Raw genomic sequence first — 23,523 nt, 5'->3', positions numbered from 1 at the left:
GGACAGCATGGTGGCCATTGCTGCTTGACTAAGTTCCAGCATTTCGACATTGCAGACCACACTTACCTGGCATCTTTTTACTTTCCTTTCTAATGAAATGCCTTCAATATTAATGCCTTACCCTTTGGGAAATTTTTGTGCAGGCTTTGGTGGTGGTGGCCCATGCCTTTAATACCAGCACTCTGGAGTCAGAGGCAGGTGGATCTCTGTGAGTCTGAGGGCAGCCTGGTATACAAACCAAGTTCTAGGACAGGCTCCAAAGAAGCTACACAGAGAAACCCGTCTGGGGAGAGAGGATAAAAATATGTACAATGATAGCCTCTCTAAACAAAGTAATTCTTTGAAAAAAAAAAAAAAATCCCTGCCACCATGGAACCAGGAATCCCATTGTGCCCTCCTAATTATACCAAGGAGAGAAAAGTTAGAGATTTACCAGACCCAGAGGATGAAATGTCTACAATTCAGACCCCAAACCTGAGGGAGCCTGAGGCCATTAAGGGCAAAAGTTCAGTTAATAAATACAGAGAAGTCAGAATGCTATGGTATAATGGGAAAAGAGTATGAGATCAGGACTCTCCCTTTTGGGAACGTTATGAGGGGAACTGTCCCATATAGTAAGACTAAGACACTATAGCATAACGTCTGCTCCTCAGAAGTCCTTTCTCGAGGTCAGACATTTGGATAAAGGTCTCCATTCCCTTAGAGCTTGAGGAAAGTTCCTGCTTGATAAAAGTTGCTAGATTCCTCAACCTCTGATCTCAAGCCACACCAATGCCCATATAGGATATAAAAGATGTATTTTTTTTTTTTTTTCAATTAAACACTGATGGCAGCCATCAGGACTCATCCTCAGATTGTGCCAGTCTGTGTGTGTGTGTGTGTGTGTGTGTGTGTGTGTGTGTGTGTGTGTCTGTCTGTCTGTCATACATCCTGCCTATTCCACACATCTTCTTTGAGACTTGAACCCCCACAGAAGCAGTTCTTCAGTAAAAAAGCCAAAAATTCACACTGATTTCAAGTTAGCGTGGGTAATGTGCCTCTCTCCACTCTCTCTCCCCTTTCTGAGACAAGGTTTCTCTGTGTAGCCCTGGCTGTCCCTGAACCGAGAGATTCAGATGTTCTAGGGGATCTGATGCCCTCTGCACAGACAACTGAGACACATGTGATACATATGCATACAAAATATTCATTCCCATAAAATAAATTAAGAAAAAAAAGTGGGGCTAGGACTCTGGTTCAGCGTTAAGTAGATTACTTGCCTGGCATGAGGACAGAACCCAGCACCACACACACTAACAGCCCAGTCACATTTGCAGGATCCCCTGCATGTGTGCATACACCCACGCCTGGGAATGTTGCACTCTCAAATCTGGCAAACAGAGATACTTTTGGACAGTCCATTGCCAATCCCATCACAGCCCTGTGTGCTAGGACGCTTCTGGTCCTGGTTTGGACAGGACATCACTGGCTCAGGCACCTTTCTACCCTAGCTCCCATCAGAGTCTGGGGAGAAGGGCTCTGGTTCCCCAAAAGGTTTCCATTGGCCCTTGGTCAATGTGCCTCTAGGTCTTCACTAATAAGCAAGACAAAGTACACAAACCTAGGAGGTTTCTGGGGAAGGATGGATGCTGTGTGCAGAGTCCCTGAAGCTGGCTCTGTAAGGCCTGAGTGCTGTCATCCCATAGCTCTGAGATGAAGTCTGGCACTGTACACAGTGGAACACCAGGGGCCATATGGATACAACAAAGAGCAGCAGCCTCAGGAGTGATGATGGAAACCAACAATAAGTGCTCATGCTTCTGTTGGTGTATTATTTTTACTTTCTGTTTGTTTTCTCTGGAGACAGGGTCTCACGGAGCCCAAGATGGCCTCTAACTCACCATGTAGCCAAGAAGGATCTGCAACCCCTAACCCTCCTGTCTCTACCTCCCAAGCAATCTCACATGTATCATTAAAAGGTTCATGAGGCGCTGCCAGGGTGGAACCCAGTGCTGGGGGGAAAAAAAAAATCTTTTTTGTACACTGTGAGTGGCCAATAGCTAAGGCAGGATTTTCAGGACAGAGAGGATGCTGGGAAGAAGGGAAAAGATGGAGAGTTGCAAGACAGTGACTGAAGAAACAGGACAGCAGCATGGGCAGTGCAAAGATGATAAAGCCATGAGACAGAAAGTAAATCAATAGAAACAAGCCTAAGCTATTGGCCAAGCTTTCATAATTAATAGTAAGTTTCTGCATAAAGATCTGGGAGCTGGCAGGAGGGACAAGCCAGGGCTTTGTGAATGCTGGAAGAGGTCTGCCCTTGTTTTATTTTGAGACAACCTCACTGTGCAACTCAGTCTGCCTGGCCTTGAACTCTTGATCTTCCTGCTTTAGACCATTTGTACTGTAAAGAAGGCATCTGCACCCAACCCACATCTCCCAGGCCACAGAAGCTAATCTAAGATACCCAGTGCTAAACAAAGATTTAAGGACAAAGAAGCCAGCTTCTTTGCCATCATCAACGATGAAGGTGTGGGGAAACTCTCACCAGAGAAATAGATACAATACAGATGCTTGTACTAGTTTATATTCAAACACCTATAATGAGGTCCCAAAATTATATTTATTTAATTTTATATTTATATTCATGAGGTCAGGATTATTGTCTGTTCAACCAAGTGCATGCCCATTGCTTGCGACATTAGAAGTAGGTATGGAATCCCCTGGAACTGGAGTCATTGATGGTTGTGAGGCTACCTGTGCTGGGAACAAAAATCTAGGTTCGCTGACCATGTAACCATTGAGGCATTTCTCCAGCCCAGGATATGGAAAGGGACAGCAGGGATTCTGCTGCAGAGGGGGCTGCAAGGCTGCAGGTCCACTCTCCTCCAGAGATTCCCAGTCATCCTCTGACAGGCAAAAGCAGCCTTAAAAAGGTACAGTATATTCCCCAAAGAAAATGCCCCAACAATGGAAAAAGCCAACCATGCCACCACAGATGACATATGGACCCTACACATTGGGCCAGGGTCAGAAATCAGAATCACACAGAGTATCCCCAAAGCACTGTGGGGAAAAGCCCTGGCAAATAAGAAACTACCTTGGTCTTTAGAAAATGAACAAAGATTTAGTTGCATCATAGAGTAATCTAATTAATATGTAGCTGCACAAAGATATTAACATCATCTGAACAACCATGGTGGGATACAGCTCAGTATATGATGGAGAGGCCAGGATACAGGCCAACAATAGGGATGGTGTAAACTTTTTGGGGGCGGTGGTAAGAGACACAAAGTCTCTTGAAGTCCAGAATGGTGGGCTTCAAGGGATGGCACTGACTTTCTGGTCCTCCTGCCTCCAGCTCCCAAGTTGTAGGATGATAGCCGTGCACCATCACACCCTGCTTACAGGGTGCTAGAGATGGGAACTAGGGCTTTACACATGCTAGGCATGTGCTACACCAACTGAGCAGTGGTCCTAGACCTCAGAGTGCATCCTTGGGGGCTGGCACAATGGCTCAGCAGGGGAGGAGGCTTACCTTAGAAGCCTGGTGACCTAAGTTTGACCCCCCCAAAAGGTCTACATAAAGAGAGAAGGAGCATCCTAACTCCTCAGAGATGTCCTCTGGCCTCCACATGCATACTGTGGAAAACACACTTGAAACAAACAATTGTAATAATAATAATAATAAAAAAAACCTCACAGAACTATACTCTCAATATTTCCTAGACATGAACAGACATGAAAAAGGAAATAGCGAACTGGTACAATACCTGGTCCTTGGTTCTCCCCTCTCGCTCCCTGATGTAGGTGGTGACGATTCGCTCTGTCTCCTCTCGTAACCGGGGGTAGGAACTGAGCTGGGGGACAAGTTCAAGGACTGAGCTGGCAAGGCCTTCATGGCCAGGCCAGGGAGAACATAAACCAAGTGCAAGGATGCAACAGGGAAAGAAAGAGGGGCCTCTAGCTCCCACCCTGCTCTTGTCTCCCAGCTGCAGGAGCAGGGAGACAAGAGCAGATCAATCAGGGGTAGGTGAAATGGGGAAGGGGAGAGTGGCCGTACATGCTGAGAGCTGCTTCGCAAAGCTAGCGATTGGAGGTGGAAATGGCAGAGAAAGTGAGTGACAGGCTTTTGTCACCCAGAGGTGCCAGACATCCCCCTCCCGCCCAGCATTAAATGAAGGCAGGGCAAAGTAATGGCCCTCACTGAGCATTCAAATGAGCATGGTGCCCTGCTCCAGGATAATAAAGACAGCATCTGGGTCATCAAGCTCAGGGAACTCTTTGCTGGAAACTGTCCCCTGATCACTGTGAATTTGACCCGTGTGGCCAACCCTCAAGACCCCCTCTGGGACAGTGCATTATCCAAGCCACACATGTTGGGGAGGTACATCTTCCCCAGTTGGGGAGAGATGCTGCTAAATGCTCTGTAAGGTACACCATGAAGGTGAACAAGGTAGTTGCAAGGGATGAGATCTAGGAGAAGAAACAGCTTCACAAAATAACTGTGCTTGGACATGTCAAAGGTACCTCCATCAGACCCCAAAATTGAAAAGGGGGCATGTGTGTGGTATGCCATCAGAGTTTCAGGTGGCAGCTGAGGTAGGGATGGTGACAAATGTGCCCAGCAGGGGTTTCCTCCAGGCAAGACTATCCAGATGCTCAGGGCTGATGCCAATGAAGAGATGACGAGGTAGGAACTGATGAGGGACAGGAAGAACAAGCCTGTTACCTTCTCAGCACACTTTTTAATGACCGTGGCTAGCTCCGACACCACCAGGTCAACACACTTCAAACTCGGCTCTTTGAATTTTACAATCTGTCTTTTCACGATGGCTTCAAAGGCCATGTCTGGGGTGAAGAGCCCCGTCCTGGGTCAGGCGGAGAAGGGCGGGATGAGGTTGAGAGACACCCAGGGGTAGTGCAGGCCACACGCACAAATGCACACATAGGACGGGAGATGGAGAGAGAAAGAGAAAGAAGAAACAAGAATGAGCCGGTTAGTGCACACGCAGAAAAGCCTGCACCCACATGTCTTGGAAGCTGCTTGTGATCAGCAAGGACTGGGAGAGCAGAGGGCTGGTCTACAGTTCAAGGAAGGCTAAGTGCTACAGGACAGGACACTGTCATCACAGGACCAAAGGTGTGTGAGCTAATCTCCAGTGGTCACACCTGTGACAATGGCCCCTAGGGTAGCAATCAGCAGCCGCTCTTGTGTTCTGGTTTTTAAAATGGTCTCTCGTAGTATATGCCAGCATCCAACTTGCAATATGACTGAGTATAATCTTGAACTTCTGGTCTTTCTACTTCCAACTCCTGAGTACTGGGATCCCAGGTATGAACCACCACATCTGGTCCATGTGATGCTAAGGATGGAACCCCGAGCTTCGTACACGCCAGGCAAGTACTCTACAAACTCACCCTATTCTAACCCCAGTCCTTCCTGTTTTTCTGCTTTTTTTCTTTTGCTTTACTTTCCAACTGGAGAAGCTGAGGGAGCAAATGAGGACTTTGCCTCAGTAGAACAGGCAGCTCAAGCAGAAATTCTTTTTCATTTCAGAGAGTTGGGGACGCTGAGGTCCTACAAGCAGATGCCCTCTCCCCCCTACCCCCCACGCCTCCAACACTTTGACTGCTTGGCAGAAGTGTACTGTGCTGAGAAACTGCCCTTCCAGAAGACTGTGGCAGGATGTTTGGAATGGAGACAGTTGCCCATGAACGTCTTCATGACCAGGAAGATTGAATACAGATTTACCTGGGAGAGGTGGGGATGAAACAGGACAGCAGAAGGTAAAACAAAAGCTGGTAGAGCCACTAAGGAGCCCAAGTAGCTTTGTTAAGCTGGGCCCTGGCCTCTCATTATGCCACCAGTTTTATGCTTTGTCCAGTGCCATGGGGGCAGAGAAGTGACTTATTCCAGAGAAGCTAGGCATTTGTCATTTGTCTAGGGGGACAACAGGGGAGCTTCAGTGATCTTGGCCTCCAGCAGCACAAGCAGGGAGCCCCGATCTGCTTCCCTAGCAAGCAGCAAAGCAACACAGCCAGATGATACCCCATTCCACCATATGCATGCTGGGCTTGGTATCAGGGTCCCAGGAAAGCCTGTCGCACTCTAGCTGATTCTCAGAAGCCCAGTGTTCCCCACCCCCTTCTGAGTGAGTCCAGACCGACACATTCCCATCCCGTCAAGATTCTTGGAAATGAGGTAACCTGGGGCCTGATACCAAGCCTGCGGCCCCATGTCCGCGGGTTCGGTACCTTGCTGGTGCATTGCCTAACTGTACTGATAAGCTCCTGGATAACCAGGTCCACGCATTTCAGACAGGGCTCTTTCAGCTTGACCACCTGCTTTTTCACAATGGCCTCGAACGCCAAGTCCGGCGTGAAGAGCCCAGTTCTAAAAAGGTCCAGACCCAGTGGGGAAGCAGGGAAAGATAAGTCAGAGAGAAACAAAGGGTGGTCAGCCACTTTCTAAGCATGGCTAGGTCCCTGACAAGGCCATCCCATCAAAGCTGGAGTGAGACACCTGAAGTTCCTGACTGGGGAGCCCTCACAGTAACCTGAGGATTTTGGGATGCTAGAGACCCAGGTACACTTTATTGTTTTTTGGGTTTTGTGGTTTTCGAGACAGGGTTTCTCTGTGTAACAGTCCTGGCTGTCCTAAAACTCTTTGTAGACCAGGCTGGCCTCAAAAATCACAGAGATCTGCCTTCCTCTGCCTCCCAAGTGCTGGGATTAAAGGCGTGCACAACCACTGCCCAGCTTACTTTATTGAGTATAATTAAGGATGGGTCACTTTTAAAAGGCTCACAAGTGACCCATAATCAAACAAGATCCAGGTTCCCATGGGCACAACTCAACTCTGTTCCCATCCAACTTCTGATCACTATAGATTTCACAGGGAATAAGGTCACGCTAGTCTATGCATTTCATCCAGGGCATACAAGTGGCCAAGAGACCCAAGACAGTCAGAGCCAACACACACACTCTCTATGTCTTCGGAGGCCAAGGTGTTTACACAGTACTGCAATCTACCCACAGACCTTCTCAAGGCCTCACTACCAGGGACTCAGAAGGTTGCAGAGCCCACATGGGTAAAGGGGAAGAGAATACAGGGACTTCACATGTAACTTGCCTGACTCCATGGATGTTCTTAATAGCGTAGCTGATCTCTCGTCGTAGATCTTTCTCATCAAACTCCATCTTCAAAGAAAGAAGCCAAATACATGGAATGAATTTCCAGGGTCATCTCAACATGAGCAGATTCTGGGACAGTTTGTCCCTATTTATGACTGTATTTCTCAAAATTGAAAACAACTGAGGGTCAGAGATGGTTCAAGTAAGTAAGGGTGTCTGCCACTAACCCTGATGATCTGAGTGCACCCCAGAAGCCATGCGGTGGGAACAAAGAACCAACTCCTAAAAGCCAGTTCTGTGACCTCTACACACTACATAGATGATACGGGATGTCATTCTGTAAATATGTTTCTCTTGTTGGCCAATAGGAAAGCAAGATAGGCAGGACTAAGAGACAAGGAGGAGTCAGAGAGAGGTAGGAGGAGATTCAAGATGTAGGACCTAGACAGAAGAATGCTGGGCCCTCTCTCCGGTAAGATAAGACCATGTGGAAATGGGTTAATATTTAAGACAGAGCTAGCCAATAAGAAATGCTAGTAACAGATTAACAGCTTTATATCTAATATAGCATCTCTGTGTGTTATTATGGGGCAGGCACAGCTCTGGGACCAGGCTGGCAAGAAAACTGCCTATAACACATAGATATGTCACACACACTTATACATAAAGTTGAGTGTATTGGGCTACACAGATGGCTCAGCATTAAAAGCACTTGCTGCTTTGCAAAGCCACATGGTAAGTGGCTTACAACTGTAACTCTCACATAGTGAGTGGCTAACAACTGTCTATAATCCCGTGCCCTCTTCTGGCTTCTGCAGAAAGGTATATACATGGTGCACTTATACACATCAGGCAAAATGCTCATAAACATAAAATAAAAAAGATAAAGTCTTTCCAGCCAGCAGGTCTAATCTATTGGTTAAGTTCTAGGCAGATGAGAGATTACGTCTCAGAAAAAGTATGGTTGGACCAGGGCTGCAGTTCTATTGGTTGAGTGCTTGCCATGCATACATGAACCCCTGAGTTCTGTCCACAACACAGAATAAACTGGATGTGGTAATCATACATGCCTGTAATTCTAGCACAGGATGATCAGAAGGTCATGACTGACTGAGAATTTAAGGCCAATTTAGGCTACAATGAGACCTTGCCTTAAAAAAATAAGAGTGATTGTGTGTGTGTGTGTGTGTGTGTGTGTGTGTGTGTGTGTTTGCACACACCTTTGGTCCCAGAGACAGAGACAGGCAAATCTCTGGGTTTGAGGCCAACATGGTCTACAGTTTGAGTTTCAGGACAGCTGGGGCTACACAGAGAAACAGTCTTGGAAAAACAAACAAAACAGTGAGTGGCAACTGAAAAATGACACTGGATGTTGTCGTCTGACCTCCATACTGGCATGTATGCACCTATGTATGCAAGACAGTCACTGCCTCAAACGAAAAGGATATGAATGCATAGTTTGCTTACTTTTTTTGAGACAGGATCTCCATATGTAGTCCCTGTTGTCCTGGAACGCACAGAGATTGACCTGCCTTTGACTCCCAAGTGCTGGGATTCCTGGCTTTTGTTTTGATTTTTGCTTCATTTGTTTGAGCCAAGGTCTCCTGTAGGCCATGTAGCTTCAAACTCACTCTCCTCCTAAGCGTACTGGAGTAAGCCCAGAATTGTATATCACTTTTATTTGTTGTATATGCATGTTTGTAGGTGGGGGCTGAGGTTCATGAAGTATGTGTGGAGGTCAGGGAAACTTCCTAGGAGTTGGTACTCTGCTTCTGCTTGGAGACAGGTGCCTTTATCTGCTGATCCATCCGGTTGACCATCACATGTATCTTTTTCCCTTCATCAGTGGAAGAAACATGGACTTTCCTACCTGCCCAGAGCATCTAAGCTGTGAGATCTGGGAAGACGGACGTGACACACCCTTCAGACCACGTTTACAGACAGCAGCCTCCAGCATGATGCAGAGCTTGTGACATCTTGCTTTTGGAAGAAAGTTTAAGACCAAGATGGAGACCAAACATGTCTGGGTGTCTGATGCACCCTCCAGACTGAGCACCTACCTTTACCAGCTCAAAGGGAAACCGTTCATGAAAGATTCGATTGATTCGGGCCCCCCCAGACAGCTCAAGAGTGTCCACTTGGTCTCCAGAGCCCTCGATTCGTTTCTCAAAGTCCACTCCAAACTGCTGGACCATCCTTCAAGGAAAGAAAAAGGTCAAGGTGGAAGTTTCTGCACAGCCTTATAATTACATGAGTCATGTGGCAACCGTTGTTTCTTAAAAAGATTTTTAAGTTACATGTATTTATTGGGGGAGGCATGCCACAGTGTATGAATAGGGTTGGGAGCACTGTGGGAATCAGGTCTCTCCTCCCACCATGTGGGTCTTGGGGATACTACTTGGATATCAGTCTTGGCAGCAAGCCAACTTGTCAGTCCTGTGGCTAGTTTTCTTGTCTTTCACATTTTGTTGTTTTTGAAGACAGGATCTTGCTCTGTATCTCCAGCTGGCTCTGAACTAAAGACCCTTCTACCTAAGCCTCCAAAGTGCTAGTATTAAGGTGTATGTATGCTACCATGTTTGGCCATTTTTCATTCCCTTTAAAATATAACTTTAACAGCCAATGAATACAAGTTTTTTTTTTTGTTTGTTTGTTTTGTTTTTGGGGTTTTTTTGTTGTTTTTAAAATTTATTTATTATGTATAGTGTTCTGCCTGCATGTATGCCTGAACTCCAGAAGAGGGCATCAAGTTTCATTATAGATGGTTGTGAGCCACTATGACGGTGCTGGAAATTGAATTCAGGACCTCTGGAAGAGCCAGTGCTCTTAACCTCTATGCCATCACTCCAGACTATATATACATGTTTTTAAAAATAAAATAGCACGTCTGCTTTGGCAAGTATTGGAAACCATCCTGGTTGTTTGCATGGACTCTATGCAGCCCCTTCCCAGGGCTTAACTTGGTTTATTTCATGACAGAGTGTCAAGAGAGCAGCTCCCGACAAGCCAGGGAGCATCTGTAGTTTCTGCTACCTCTCTACCCTGGTTACATAGGGGTTCCACCACAGACAGGCTGGGAAAGCTTGACTAAGTGGTACTGTACTGTGAGCCTCAGTTTGAGTATATGCAGAGCGGGCTAACAGGATGAGCATTGGAGAGCTTGGCAACCATAAGAAGTAGTACATGGGATGTATTCATGGGGGGAAGAGTGGTCAGCAATATGGTTCAATGTGTAAAGGTACTTGTCACTGAGTCTAAGCTCTGGGAAGTAAATGATGCAAGGAAGGAACTGACTCCTCAACGTCACCCTTGGACCTCTACACTCTGGGCTATAAAAATGTGCACCCCCTTAAAAAAAAAAAAAAAAAAAAAAAGGAATAAAAGGCTGCAAGTAATTCACTTAAGATTCCTAATGTCTCCAGGTAGTGGTGGCACACGCCTTTAGTCTCACACTCGGGAGGCAGAGGCAGGTGGAAATCTCTGAATTTGAAGCCAGCCTGGTCTACAGATTGAGTTCCAGGACAGCCAGGACTACAGAGAGAAACCCTGTCTCAAAAAAACAAACAAACAAAAGATTCCTGCTGTCACTGTTTTTAAAGCAGGACAGGCCTTGAACGCCTGAGCTCACGAGACCCTCTGCTTTCAGCCTACCAAGCTGCTAAAGTGTGTGCCATGCCACCATACTCAGCCTTCCTAAACCCTTCCTTATCTTACGACAGTCTCTCACTGAACACAATCTGGCTGGACAAGCTGCCCATGAACACAGATCATCCTCCACAACCCCAATGTGTGGGTGCTGGAGACCCAAAACTCAGGTCCTCAGACAATTTTACTAATTTAGCCACCTTTCCCAGCCCCTGGCTTCAAACAATTTTTATCTCATTTTTACTTACATGTATATGTGTCTGGATGAAGAAAAGAGAGGGCATCAGATCCCCCAGTTCTAGGTGTTTGTGAGCTGCCATGTGGGTGCTGGGAACTGAACTCAGGTTCTCTGCAAAAGCAGCACCTGCTCTTAACCACTGAGGTTATGTATGTGTGCCACACTGTGTATGTGCAAGTTAGAGGACAAATCTCCTTCCATTATGTCAATTACAGGGATGGAACTGAAGTCATCAGACTCGGGGACAGAACTTTAACTTGCAGATCTACTTTCTCAGCTCAGGACCTTTTGATTTATCTTCCACCTCCCAAAGGCTGGGGCGATGGTCTTAGATAATATACCCCATTCTAATGTACCCAATTTACATGCCACAGGCTACAGCCAACTACAGCAATGAACGCAGAACAACAAAAATGGTAACTTATTAAAACCAGGAATTTTTTTCCTTTTTTGTAATACAAGTGCATGGTTTCTGAGCATGTACCCTACAGATGACAATGTCACGTTGAACTGACCCCCACAGTCATGGGCAGCTTAGGACGAGGCCTGAATGGAGGACAGAGTGAATCAGACAGGCGATGGGGCAAGGTGAGGGAGCACATACTGCAGCAGGGCTTTGGTCTTGCGTGTGGGGTCATCGGGGCGGAAATTCTTGTATTCTTCCACTTCCTTCTCCAGGGACAGCAGCTGGCTCTGCAGTTTGCTGCGCAGGGTTGGCAGTGACTCCCGGATGTGGTTGGTTAGTTGCTGTAGGAGAAAGGTAAGGGTCAGACAAGGTAGCCCAGGCCTAGAGGCCAGGAAAGAACACAATCTACCCTTAGCCACAGCATCCAGAATTGTGGGTGAAACTGAAAGAGAGCCTCAAAACTCAAGACAAACTCATCAGGACAAAAACAGAAGCTGGGCACAGCACAAGGTGCTGTCAAAAGCCCATAGGCAGATGTCAGAGGACATCCATGGCAGGACCAAGGAGCGGTTCTGGGATGGCCCTCCAACTAAGACCCAAGGGTATCCAAGAAGCAGGGAGATGAGGGGGCAGAGCAAGAACACCACACCAAGGCCGGTGGGCTCACATCAACAGAAGGACTCTGAGACGCCAACGCTAGGGGAGAAGAGTGGAAGGAGCTCTTGCCTGTGGTGAGTACCAAGCCCTGTATCAAGTATCAAGGCAGGCTGGATGCTTATAGCTCTGTGGACCTTCCAAAATTCTTATTTACCTATTATTGTAGGGGTGGGGGTGGTAAGTGCACATGCCAGAGTGTCTATGTAGAGGTCAGAGAATAGCTTCATGGAGTTCATTGCCTTCTGCCTATATAGGACCTTTTGGGAATTGAAATCAGGCACCTGTGGACCCATCTGTGGACCACAATCCTGAGCTCACAAAGAGGAGCAAGGACAACCACTGTCCTACAGAAGAGCCCTTAATTCAAGAGGACCAACCAGTGTACATACCTGGCTCTCAAGCGGCCCCAGGCTCTGTGGAGGGTTTTTCTTTCTACCTGTTCTTCCTCACTCTGCCCGGGGCCAATGGCCTCTGGGTTTGGGCCCCCTTCTACAAGACACTCTGCCCAATTCCTATCCCAGTTACTCTAAGGATGAGCGTCATCTTGCAGTGACCCTTAGCTGTAGTCAACACTTAACTAGGAAGCTATTTGAAAGCCTGTTTACCGGCTGGCTTACCATTGGAACTTCCCTAGGGACAATGGACCTTGCACACAGTGCCTCTGCCCCAATCCATGAATAACTGAGGGACCTGGCTCTTGCTTTTTGATTCAGACAGACTCTCATTTATCCAAGATTATATAGCTGAGTATAACCTTGGATTCCTGACCTCTTGAGCTGAGCACTGACATTACGGATGTATCACCACCCGAATATATATGGTGCTGGAGTTGGAGCCTAGGGCTTCCCACATGCTAGGTTGACCTCTGCTGCTGAGCAATGCTCCCAGCCCCTCACCGGTAGATTCTAGACAGGTGCTCTAGCATGGAGCCAGGAACCTCATACCCTCACTGGGGATTCTGGTCTCTGCCCCTGTCGGCACTTACCAGTTTTCTTACTGTTTCATCACTATGAGAAATGTGGCAGTCCCTGGAGACTGTTTCCTTCCCACCAGGTACATACCCTGTGCTACACATACATAACCTCACTGACTCCTAACCTGGGAAATACAAGGTACAACTATTCTCTCTTGGTGGGCAAAAGGAGGGAAGCATGGGAAAGCTGGGCTAAGATTGCTTGCTCAGAGGCTGGACAGCACTTTAGACCCCAGTAGTCGAGACTGCAGAGTCTTCACTTAGCTGCAGTCACCAGCCTTGACTGACCCTGTTACCAGCCTCAAGATTGTCTTTAGACTTCTGGCAAGTGAATTAACTGCAGTGGTATTTAAAACAACAGTGACACTAATAGATTAAAATAGTCATAATACAAGCTGATGACTCACCCAGGCGTCAACAAGCCTTCAATGAAATGAAAAACACTTAGGATGGGAGTAACAAGATAGACTGACAGCCTTGCTACTTGCTGGAGACTGAGAATGGCACAGCCTAAAGCCACACTGTTACACACTGCAGACTACCCCACTCCACATGGTAGCCTCAAACCTGAGCTATACCTGATTCAGAGTCTTCTGTAAGTGTGGGGTACCCATTCGGTCAGCCATGTGCCGGTAGGCTGGGTGAGAGAGGAAGAACTTCCTCTCAGCTGCCAGGGCAGCCCGGATGTCCTTTTTGCCTTCGATGTCTTTCTGGCTGCGGTTAACCACACCAATGTAGCCTGAAGAGAGAAGGTCAAGGTATGCATTACACCAGGAAGAACACAGTGCTGTGGCTTCCAGAGTTGGCCTGGCTCAGCTTATGCCAGGTGAAGTTAGAAACACACTGGCCCCATACATTACTCAGAGGAGAGGTCACAGGATGTTACTGAGACCTCACTAGGGACGTGAATGTGATGGAAGGTAGCTGCGGAAAGCAACTTGAAATGTGTAAGAAGATGGGCAATAAAGTCTCTGCAGGGACAGGTATGAGAGGGCTGGAGGCACAGCTCAGCATGGACAGGCCCGCTTAGCATGTACAGAGCTTTGGCTCCCCACCTCCCAACACCACAAAATAAGACAGCTGTGCAGTTAAAGGCACTTCCTGCCTATGCTGGGTAGTGTCTGTCATTACTGCAAGCTAGTGTCATCAGGAAGAGGAACCTTAATTGAGGAACTGACTCTATCAGATTGGTGTATAGGCATTTTCTTCATTAGTGAGTGAGCAGGAGTACCCAGCTCACTGAGTAGTGCTACCCCTGGACTGGTGGTCCTGGGTATATAAGAAAGCAGGCTGAAGGTGGGCATGCTAGTGCACGCCTTTAATCCCAGATTTTGGGAGGCAGAGGCAGGAAGATCTCTGAGTTCAAGGCTAGCCTGGTCTACAGAGTGACTTTCAGGACAACCAGAACTACACAGAGAAACTTTGTCTCAAAAAAACAAAAAATGCCCCCTATCTCCCCCACACCCCGAAAGAAAGCAGGCAGAGGAGGTTATAGAAAGAGTATTGCCACTAAGCATGAGGCCTATGCTTCAGTTCCTGCCTCCAGGCTCCTGACTTGGCTTCCTTCCACGGTGGGCTGTGACCTGTAAGCCAAATAATGCCTTTCCTCTCCAAGTTGCTTTTAGCCATGGTGTCTATCACAGTAATAAAAAGCAAAGTAGGGCACTGCTCCTCCCCGGTACCCAGGTCAGTGGTGGCTCATGAATGTCTCTAACTTCAGCCTATGACCTCCAAGGGGGCCCAGCACATACCCGTACTCATTGTCACAGGGAGTTTAAAAATAACTACTAAATTAAAATAAATTTAAAAATAAAGACATAAAAAAATCTTCAAAATAAAACATCAACAACAAAACTCTGGAATACAAGGTAAAGAGAACATAGCATATCTTGTCTTATTAAAACCCACTACAGCCAGCAAATGGCTCAGCAGTAAAATGGCTAGCCACCAGGCCTGATAACCTGAGTTTGACCTCCCATAATTCATACGACAAACAGAAAACTGACTCAAAAAAGTTGTCTTCTGATCTCCAAACGTGAGCTGTGGCACCTCCCTGCCACAAACACCATGCACCCCAACACCCACATGCAAATGATTATGCAGTGAAATAGAACCCAACAGAGTCAGGCTTGGAGGCCCATGACTAACAAGTCTGAGGAAGAGGAACTCAAGTTCAAGGTGGCCCTGGGTTATGTCATGACAGTCACTAGACATACACAGTTCTCAAAAAACAAGTATACAAACAGTTTCAAAAATTATATATATGCATATGTAAGAAAATAAGCTGGGTGTGGTGGCACACATTAGAATCCCAGCTGAGGCTGAGGCAAAAGGTTCAAGTCTACCCTGTCTCTAACACCAACAAGAAAACAGAACACCACTTAAACAATAGCAAAAAAGATGGGTTGCTCTGGGCAATGTTAACAAAGCAGGGGTCTGAGCCTGCAAAGTGGAAGAACCCTTTCTGTGGTGCTGGGGACCAGCCAGGGTCCTGTACATTCAAGGCACATGTCCCTTGTATTAGTGGGCTGCAGCCCTCCAGTGGGGGGAACTCTGGAGTCTCAGGGAGAAAAGGGGAGAAGAGCCCAAGGTCACAAAATGAGTGGAAAGGAAGGGACAGATGTCATTTTTTGGGAAGACAGACAAGAGGCAGGTGACTGGCATCATGGAGATGATGGAGGAAGAGGTGACTTAGCACAGCCAGTGCCCATGGTGTTGAGCTACCCCTGGTCTGACTAAGGAGGAGGTCCAGAATGTCTGGAGGGAGTCAGAAGGCCTCGTTTCTTCTTTAGTCCTAGCATTTCATCCCTCGGCCTCCACTAGCTAGGGAGGCACTTCTCAAAAAAGTTTTCAAAAATGTTCTCAAAACTGGAGGTCTGAGGACATATGGACTCAGTTTCTCCTTCTACCTTTATGTGAATTCCAAACTCAGATCATCAGTGCTTTACCCCAAGCTGTCTTCATACTCATGACCCTTGCACCTTCAGGCCTTTGAATGTAGAATTGACAGGTATGTGTTCATGCCTGGCTGTCCTCCAGTGCCTAAACACCACCATTCTACATGTTGGTCCTTCAATAAACAGAATCAAGCAATATGTGTCTCTTTGTTCTATTTGTGCAGCTGGGGAATGAACCTTGTACCTAACATTTACTGAGCAAGGATTCTACCACTGAGATTCACTCCTAGAACCTAAATCTATTTTTGAAAAAGGTTACCCCCACTCCCCCTTCAAGGAATGTCTGTGTAGCTCTAGCAGTCTTGGAACTAGCTTTTGTAGATGTAGACCAGGCTGGCCTTGAACTCACAGCGATCTACCTGCCTCCCGAATGTTGGGATTAAAGGCCTGTGCCACCTGGCTGAAAAAGCCAGGCTGGCATAGAACATGCTAGGCAGCCAAAGATGACATGGAATTTCTGATCCCCCTGTCTCCACCTCCAGAGTGCTGGGATTATAGCATGCACCAAGCCAGGCTGTGTACTTGCTTCCCAATGTTCTAGAAAACAGCTGTGTCCAGATGAGAATCTCAAAATACAGGTTCATGTGGGCCCACCCAGCCCTGCATACCTCTTCTCAAGGGCAGTAGCTTGTTTTCCAGGACATCTCTGGCATCTGTGCCTTCATCCATAAGATCCAGCTTGGTGATGACACCGATGGTCCGTAGCCCTGAAAGAGCCCAGAAGTCAGAAGGAGTCATGAGGAGGGGCCCCTGTGGCCTTCTGGTAGACAAGGGTTAAGCCATCATCTCATTTTTGCCTGGACACCTTCTGGCAGTGTAAAATGACAATTACCCAGGAACTCTGTCAAGGGGAAAGTATTTTCTCAATAAACACTGTCCAATAGGGTAAGTGGGTCACAGTAGAACCCGGGAACATCACAGAAACTAGAATCTCACAGCCCATTCCCAACTTGAACCCAAGCAACTGTTTCCAGGGCTCCTTGTTACCTGTCTCAAGTTCCACTCCAAGGACCACCCCAAACTTCTCCCCACATTTGCCAAAGTCAGCATACCCCATGGCAAAGCCCCCAAATCCTCTGTGCTTCTCAGCCCACCCCTTCTCCTTAATCCCTGCAGCCAAAGGTTTTTAGTTTGGGGTCCTGACCACCTGGGCAGTTTATAAACTGAGCTTCCAAGACAGGGTAGAGGGTGGTGCAACTCCATGGACCATACTTGCTTTAGCATTCACAAACCCTATATTCTACCTAGGTGCCAGCTGAGCTGTAGAGCACTTGGCAAGGAGCCTGGGGCTCATTCCTAAGCACCCAATTACACTGGGCATGTTGGCACATACCCTGTAATCTCGGCACTCAGGAGGAAGACACAGGAGGATCAGAAGTTTAAGGTCACCTTTAGCTACACAGAGTTTGAAGGCAATCTAGACTACATGATGTCCTATGTAAACACATCAGGAACCCAGGCAGTCTGGACACACACATATGCAGTGCTGCCTGTATGTACCACATGCACGAGACACATGAGGTGCTAACAGAGCCCCCACAAAAGACTGGTGTCAACATGGACATCAAAGGTGACTGCATTAGCTGGCACTACTGTGAAGGGGGCTAATAGGAGACAGGTCACAGTAGGAGAAGAAATGAGTGGGAGGGGCCTGTGGCATTAACTCCAATGGAAACATCCATGGATGAGAACAGATACAGTGAGGAAAAGGAGTTAGTGGCTCAACAATTCTCCCCCCAGAATAACACATTATCACTATAATATAAAATAGGGCTGGGAATGGTGGCTTGAACCTGTAATCCTAACACTTGGGAACAGAGGCAGTTAGATACCTGACTCTGGGACTACTCTGGTCTACATAGTGAAGTTCAGGCTAGCCAAGGCAACATCCTGAAACCACGACTGAAAAATAAATAAAAAGCACAAAAACCAAAGCAACAACCACAAAATAGAGGAACATGACAGAAACACACACAAAAATAAGGAAGGACTGCCTCACTTTAAGAAATAACAGTTTTGGCTGGGCAGGCTTTTTATCCCAGCACTTGGGAGACCAGCCTGGTCTACAAAGCAAGGTCCATGACAGCCAGAGCTATACACAAAAGAAACACTGCCTTGAAAAAATAAATAAATAAATAAATAAATAAATAAATAAATAAATAAAAAAAAAAAAAAAAAAAGAAATAACAGTTTATGTGTAAGAAAAACTCTAAGCTACCTACATGGAGGAGGGGAGCTTTGTGGGCTCTCAGTTGTCCCATGGTAATTTGTTTGTTTTTGTTTTTCAAGACAGAGTTTCTATGTGTAACAGCTCTGGCTGTCCTGGAACTCACTCTGTAGACTAGGCTGGCCTTGATCTCACAGCGACCACTGCTCAAGCCCATGAGTACTTCTCAAAGGAAAAAAAGAAAAAAAGGGGGGAAAAAATGGCTAAAGAAGTCTAGTGTGGCCAGGTGGTGGTGGTGCACACCTTCAATTCCAGCACTCGGGAGGCAGAGGCAGGCAGATCTCTGAGTTCGAGACCAGCCTGGTCTACAAGACCTAGTTCCAGGACAGCCTCCAAAACCAGAGAAACCCTGCCTCGAAAAACCAAAAAAGGCTAATGTGCTCACAAATGGCATCTCAGTATAGCGATGTCCACTTCCCACTACCTCACTAACACCTTCTAACAGCCATGCCCATTCTGTGTGGATGGTGGACAGCATGACTGACAAGCTGGGAGGCCCCTTAGAAGAGCCTGCACAGCCCTACACTTCCAGCTCATTCTAAAGCTTCACAAGCCTCCTCCCTCTAAAAACTCTACCTTCAAATCTCTCCCAGGTTGTTTGTGCCCTTCTCTACTTTCCCAGGCTTTATTTCATGTAGCCCAGGCTAGCCTCAAACTTCTATATAGCAGAAGATGAGTATGAACTCTTGAACCCTCTGCCTTTAGCTCTGCAGTACTAGGATTACAGGTGTGCGGTACCACACCAGGTTCATGTAGTGCTGGGGTCCTGTGTGCTTGGCCACCAAATGAGCTATACCCCAGGCCAGAGGTTCCTATCTCAGCAGAGAGGACTGAACACTGCAGACAGATGTGTATGGAATTATAACTGTCCTGGGAATGATGCTGCTAAAAACTGGATCTTACTGATTTATATTTGCTATGGCTTTTTAATTTTTATTAGATCAACTTTGTTATTTTTATGTGTATGAGTGTTTGGTGTACATGCCTGCTGCCTGCAAAGGTCAGAAGAGGGTGTCAGATTCCCTGGAACTGAAGTCACAGATTGTTGCAAGCCCACTATGAGGGTACTGGAAACCAAACCCATGCCCCCCCCCTTTTTTTTTTTTTTAAGACAGTCTCACTATGTAGCCCTCGCATTGATCCACCTGCCTCTGCCTATCAAGTTCAGGGATTAAAGGTGTGTGCCACTATGCCCAGCAGAAAGTGCTCTTTAGCAGGTGAGCCCTTGGATCAAAGCCAGATCCTTATTCATGCTGGGTTATACCCCCAGCCCCTTCCTAGGCAATTCTATGGCTGAGTAATATCTGCAGACTAAATTCTTGACTCTTAAATATCCCTCAACAGCGCATGTGCTTAGATGTCTGCTTTTATTAAGTGAGGTCTCCTTGAGGCTTTCCAGTCACTGGGGTCTCATGTCTCTTTTCTTATTTTGTTCCCTGGGTAAGAGGCAAGTGGGTTTGCTCCTCATGTGCACAGTGTAGTGCTGTTTTCTCATAGGCCCAACAGCAACAAAGCCACCAACCACAACAGGAACCTCTCAAACAGCCTAAATAAACCTGTTTGCTCTTTAAAAGATGACGATGACATCAGGGTTGTTTTAGTGATGTAGCCCAGACACCACCCTCCAGGGCTGGCAGAGTATACCCCATTAGTACAAGGGAGAGGGAAAGTCTAGCTATTTCAAGTGTTGCAAGGAATGCACACCACACAAGGGATGCTGAATCCCAGGAGGCCTCTTTCTAACACAGCCCTGTGCCAGAAAGCACACTAGGGAGGGGACCTAGTACTACTAGAGAGTTGCTGCCCCAGGGCTGGAAGGTCACCTTGGGGGTCCACCTCCTTGGCCAGCTTGAGGGCGTCTGAGTTGGCTAAGTCCATGTTGGCAGGTGTGACGGCAAGAATGAGGCTGCTCTCTCGGCTGATAAACTGCAGGATCATGTCCTTGATCTGGTACTCGATGTCTGGGGGCTGGTCCCCCACTGGCACCTTAGTGATTCCTGGGAGGTCGATGAGGGTCAAGTTCAACACTGAGGGCAAAAGCAGAAGGTAAAAGTGGGTCAGAGCCCAGGAAAGGGTTCAGAGCATATACACCACACAGCCCTATAGAGACCCAGTGGACATCAGCAAGTTCCCAAGGGGAGTCACGCGCTGGGACCACTCCTAACACTCCTAGAACACACTTCCGTGTGTGCTCTGCATGTTTGGTGGATGCCCTCATGGCATGTGGAGGTCAGAAGTCACCCACATATTGCTTTCTACCATATTTTTTACATTTTACTGAGAGGGGGAGGGGGAGGGAGGAAGAGAGAATAAATATGGCTAGTGAAGTAGTTCAGTGGGTAAAGACTGCTGTCACCAAACCTGATGACCTGAAAGTGATTCCTAGGACCTAAACGGCAGGACAAAAAGTGACTCCTGCCAACTTGTCCTCCAGCATCCACATGTGTACCATATAATGTGAGGAGGGAGAGAGAAGGAGAGAGAGAGAGGGAGGGAGGGGGAGAGAAAATTTGAAGAAATCGATTTTTTAAAAAGTGAGCCGGGTGGTGGTGCATACCTTTAGTCCCAGCACTCAGGAGGCAGAGATAGATGAATCTCTGAGTTTTGAGGCCAGAGTGTACAAAATGAGTTCTAGGATAGACAGACAGGGCTACATAGAAAAACCCTGTCTCAAACAAACAAATGACCAAAAAGCAAAAAACAAAAACAAAGCCTTCTAAGAACTAATGGGTAGATCACTAATTCATAATCAAGTTAATCATAATCCAGACACATTTAACATTGTATAGCCTTTTGTATAAATGACAAATAGAAACGATCTGATTAGTTTTATTTTTAATATGTTTAAAGTAAGCAGGTGGATCCATTTCATGTTTTTGGACAAAAACTTTATCAGCGATATATGTGGTAGACCGAATCAGTAAGAGGTGTTATTTGAGCCTTGTTTGGACAGTTCACCAGTTCCCTTTTATCCTAAAGTTGCTGTAACCTGCTGTGATACAATGCTTCAACAGATATAAAAATGGTTCAGAATTAAACTTTTAATTCATTAAAAAAAAAAAAAAAAGCAGTGAAGTAATTATCAATCCTGGCTCTTGCAAAGGACCATACATTCAGGCAAAATAAATTCACATACAATAAAATATTTTTAAAATTTTACTTTTTACAAAAATAGAACTTTTTATAAAAATTTAGCTGATGTTAGCAATAAACGCAAAGTCTTTAAGTCTTAACCTACTGAGTGCTGGGGTTACAGGTGTATACACTACCATGCCTGGCCCATTTTTATTTTAAATATGGTCCTGGGGATTGAATGCATGCCTGCTACACAAATGCCTGACCACCAAGCCCCAGCCTCAGCCCTAATTTTTTACTTTTGTTTGAGAAGGGGGCCTTACTATATCCTCTGGTCTTTGTCTCTCCAGAACCGAGGTTAGAGGCATGTGCCTATACCCACTCTTGACTACCCCTCCCAAATCTTCCTAGTCCACGATGATTTTCTCAGATGCTCGGGAAGTGGGAAGATCCTACTAGACAGGAAGACTACACCAGTTTCCCTCCATCCCTGCCCAAGCTACCTACCATGTGGTGAATAGACCCGCAGGTTGATGGGCACCGGGGAGATGCCTTTGTTGGTCCCCGTTACCCGGTCTGTCTCTGCTTCGATCTCTTGACGGACTTCATCAAAGTCTGTAAACTTCTTGGACTTGCAGTGCAAAAACTCTGCATATTCTGACATGGGAAGACAGACATTCAAGGTGAGAAAGAGGGGTGGTGTACTGGGAGAGGATGCACAAGAACATGCAGTCTGCCAGGCAGAAGAAGAAATGAAACCACTTCAGTACTTACAGAAGCCTGAGGAACACAGCATTTGTTCTTTCTTTCATTTTATCAGCTTGATTTATATTTTGAGACAGTCTCACTATGTATTTCTGGCCTTGAATTCAGATATTTGTCTGTCTTTGCTGGGATTAAAGGTGTATACCACCAGGCCTGGCTTATTCTTTTTACATTCTGTTTGTATGTATGCTTGAGGTGGCCAGGGATTAGCCTCAGGTGACCCTTCTTCTACTGCTCTCCACCTTACTTTTTGAGACAGTGGCTCTGAAATGGTGCCTAAAGTTCATCAACTGGGCTAGACTGACAGGCCATGGAACTGTAGCAACCCTTCCTCCTCTACCACTTCTGGGCTGGGGTTGCAAGTGTGTACCCCAACACCTAGGTCCTCAGACTTTGTGACAAACCCTTTAACGGCAGACCTTTTTTTTCTTTTTGATAAAGGGATTTGGTCCCAGGCTAATCTGTAGCTCACTGCATGGTCCAGGATGGACTGCCAGCTGAGATCCCATTGCCTCAGTCTTCTGAATGCTGGTAAGCACTGAGTAGCACAGCATGCACCTGTAGCCCTGGTCTTAAAGGGCTGAGGAAGGATAATGAGATGAAGGCCAAAACACAAGATAAGCAGGTGCTGTGCTTGGACTGTAGTCATCAGATGCTGGGCTGGGGTCCAGATGCCTGAATTTGCCAAGTAAGAAGCTGAGGTGGTGTCAACTCTCATTCTCAAAGGCTGCAAGAACACATTCCAGCTGACACTGTGGGGCATCGAGGCGCCTGCAGGAGCAGCCAGGATGAGCACTGTGTGGAGAATCTGAGAATAAAAACCAAGATAACAGCCGGGCATTGGTGGCACAGGCCTTTAATCCCAGCACTTGGGAGGCAGAGGCAGACAGATCTCGGAGTTTGAGTCCAGCCTGGCTCCAGGGAGCATGGGACCAGAGGCCTGGGCTGGGAAGTCTCCACAGGTAGAGCTAGCCCAGCAGCTCAGCTGGCAGAACCCTCAGCAGACATGCAGGGAGCCTGGGGACCTCAGCACTGCAACAAGCAGTGTGGTAACAAAGGCCTGTCATCCTGGCTTCAGGGATGTGGAGGCAGAGGAATCAGGAATAGGAGACCAGTCTGAGCTGCATGAGACCCTGTCTCAAGAACAACAATGCATGTGGCCAGAGACAACTAGGAAGTTAAGAGCCCTTGCTGTGCAAGTATGAGGATGGTAATTCAGATCCCAGCACCCACACACCAACCAGGCATCCTCACAAATGCCTGCAACCCCCAGCTCCAAACGGCATGAGGGAGAGGAGGCTCACTGGGGCTTGCTGGTTTCCAGACTAGCAAAAGCAAAACAAGCTCCAGCATGGTGGTGCACAACCTTGGTCCTAGCATCAGGAGGCAGAGAGGCAGGCGGATCTCTGTGAGTTTAAGGCAGGCCAAGATTATACTGTCTCAAACAAAACAAAACAAATAAAC

At 46.9% G+C, this 23,523-nt stretch overlaps 1 protein-coding gene across 12 annotated transcripts in view; it reads right to left on the bottom strand.

Annotated features, from left to right (window-relative positions):
* The window catches only part of Dnm2 (dynamin 2), a 165,511-nt gene that overhangs the window by 103,433 nt on the left and 38,555 nt on the right, over positions 1 to 23,523 (bottom strand). For 6 of the 12 annotated variants that reach the window (XM_051196794.1, XM_051196790.1, XM_051196792.1 and 3 more), the window contains exons 3-11: positions 21,802 to 21,951; positions 20,043 to 20,246; positions 16,601 to 16,699; positions 13,614 to 13,774; positions 11,604 to 11,746; positions 9,177 to 9,312; positions 7,115 to 7,182; positions 6,238 to 6,376; positions 3,753 to 3,839 (exon numbers count right to left, since the gene is read on the bottom strand). In XM_051196794.1, the coding sequence (XP_051052751.1) occupies positions 3,753 to 3,839; positions 6,238 to 6,376; positions 7,115 to 7,182; positions 9,177 to 9,312; positions 11,604 to 11,746; positions 13,614 to 13,774; positions 16,601 to 16,699; positions 20,043 to 20,246; positions 21,802 to 21,951 (1,187 nt within the window). Of the gene's footprint in view, positions 1 to 3,752; positions 3,840 to 4,711; positions 4,851 to 6,237; positions 6,377 to 7,114; positions 7,183 to 9,176; positions 9,313 to 11,603; positions 11,747 to 13,613; positions 13,775 to 16,600; positions 16,700 to 20,042; positions 20,247 to 21,801; positions 21,952 to 23,523 lie in introns of all 12 variants that reach the window. The other 6 variants (XM_051196787.1, XM_051196791.1, XM_051196793.1 and 3 more) reach the window with 2 other exon arrangements.

The sequence above is a fragment of the Phodopus roborovskii genome, unplaced genomic scaffold, assembly GCF_943737965.1.
Source record: "Phodopus roborovskii unplaced genomic scaffold, PHOROB, whole genome shotgun sequence".
Classification (NCBI taxonomy): Eukaryota; Metazoa; Chordata; class Mammalia; order Rodentia; family Cricetidae; genus Phodopus; species Phodopus roborovskii.
The sequence above is the reverse complement of the archived record's forward strand: the minus strand, read 5'-3'. Positions and strand labels throughout refer to the sequence as shown.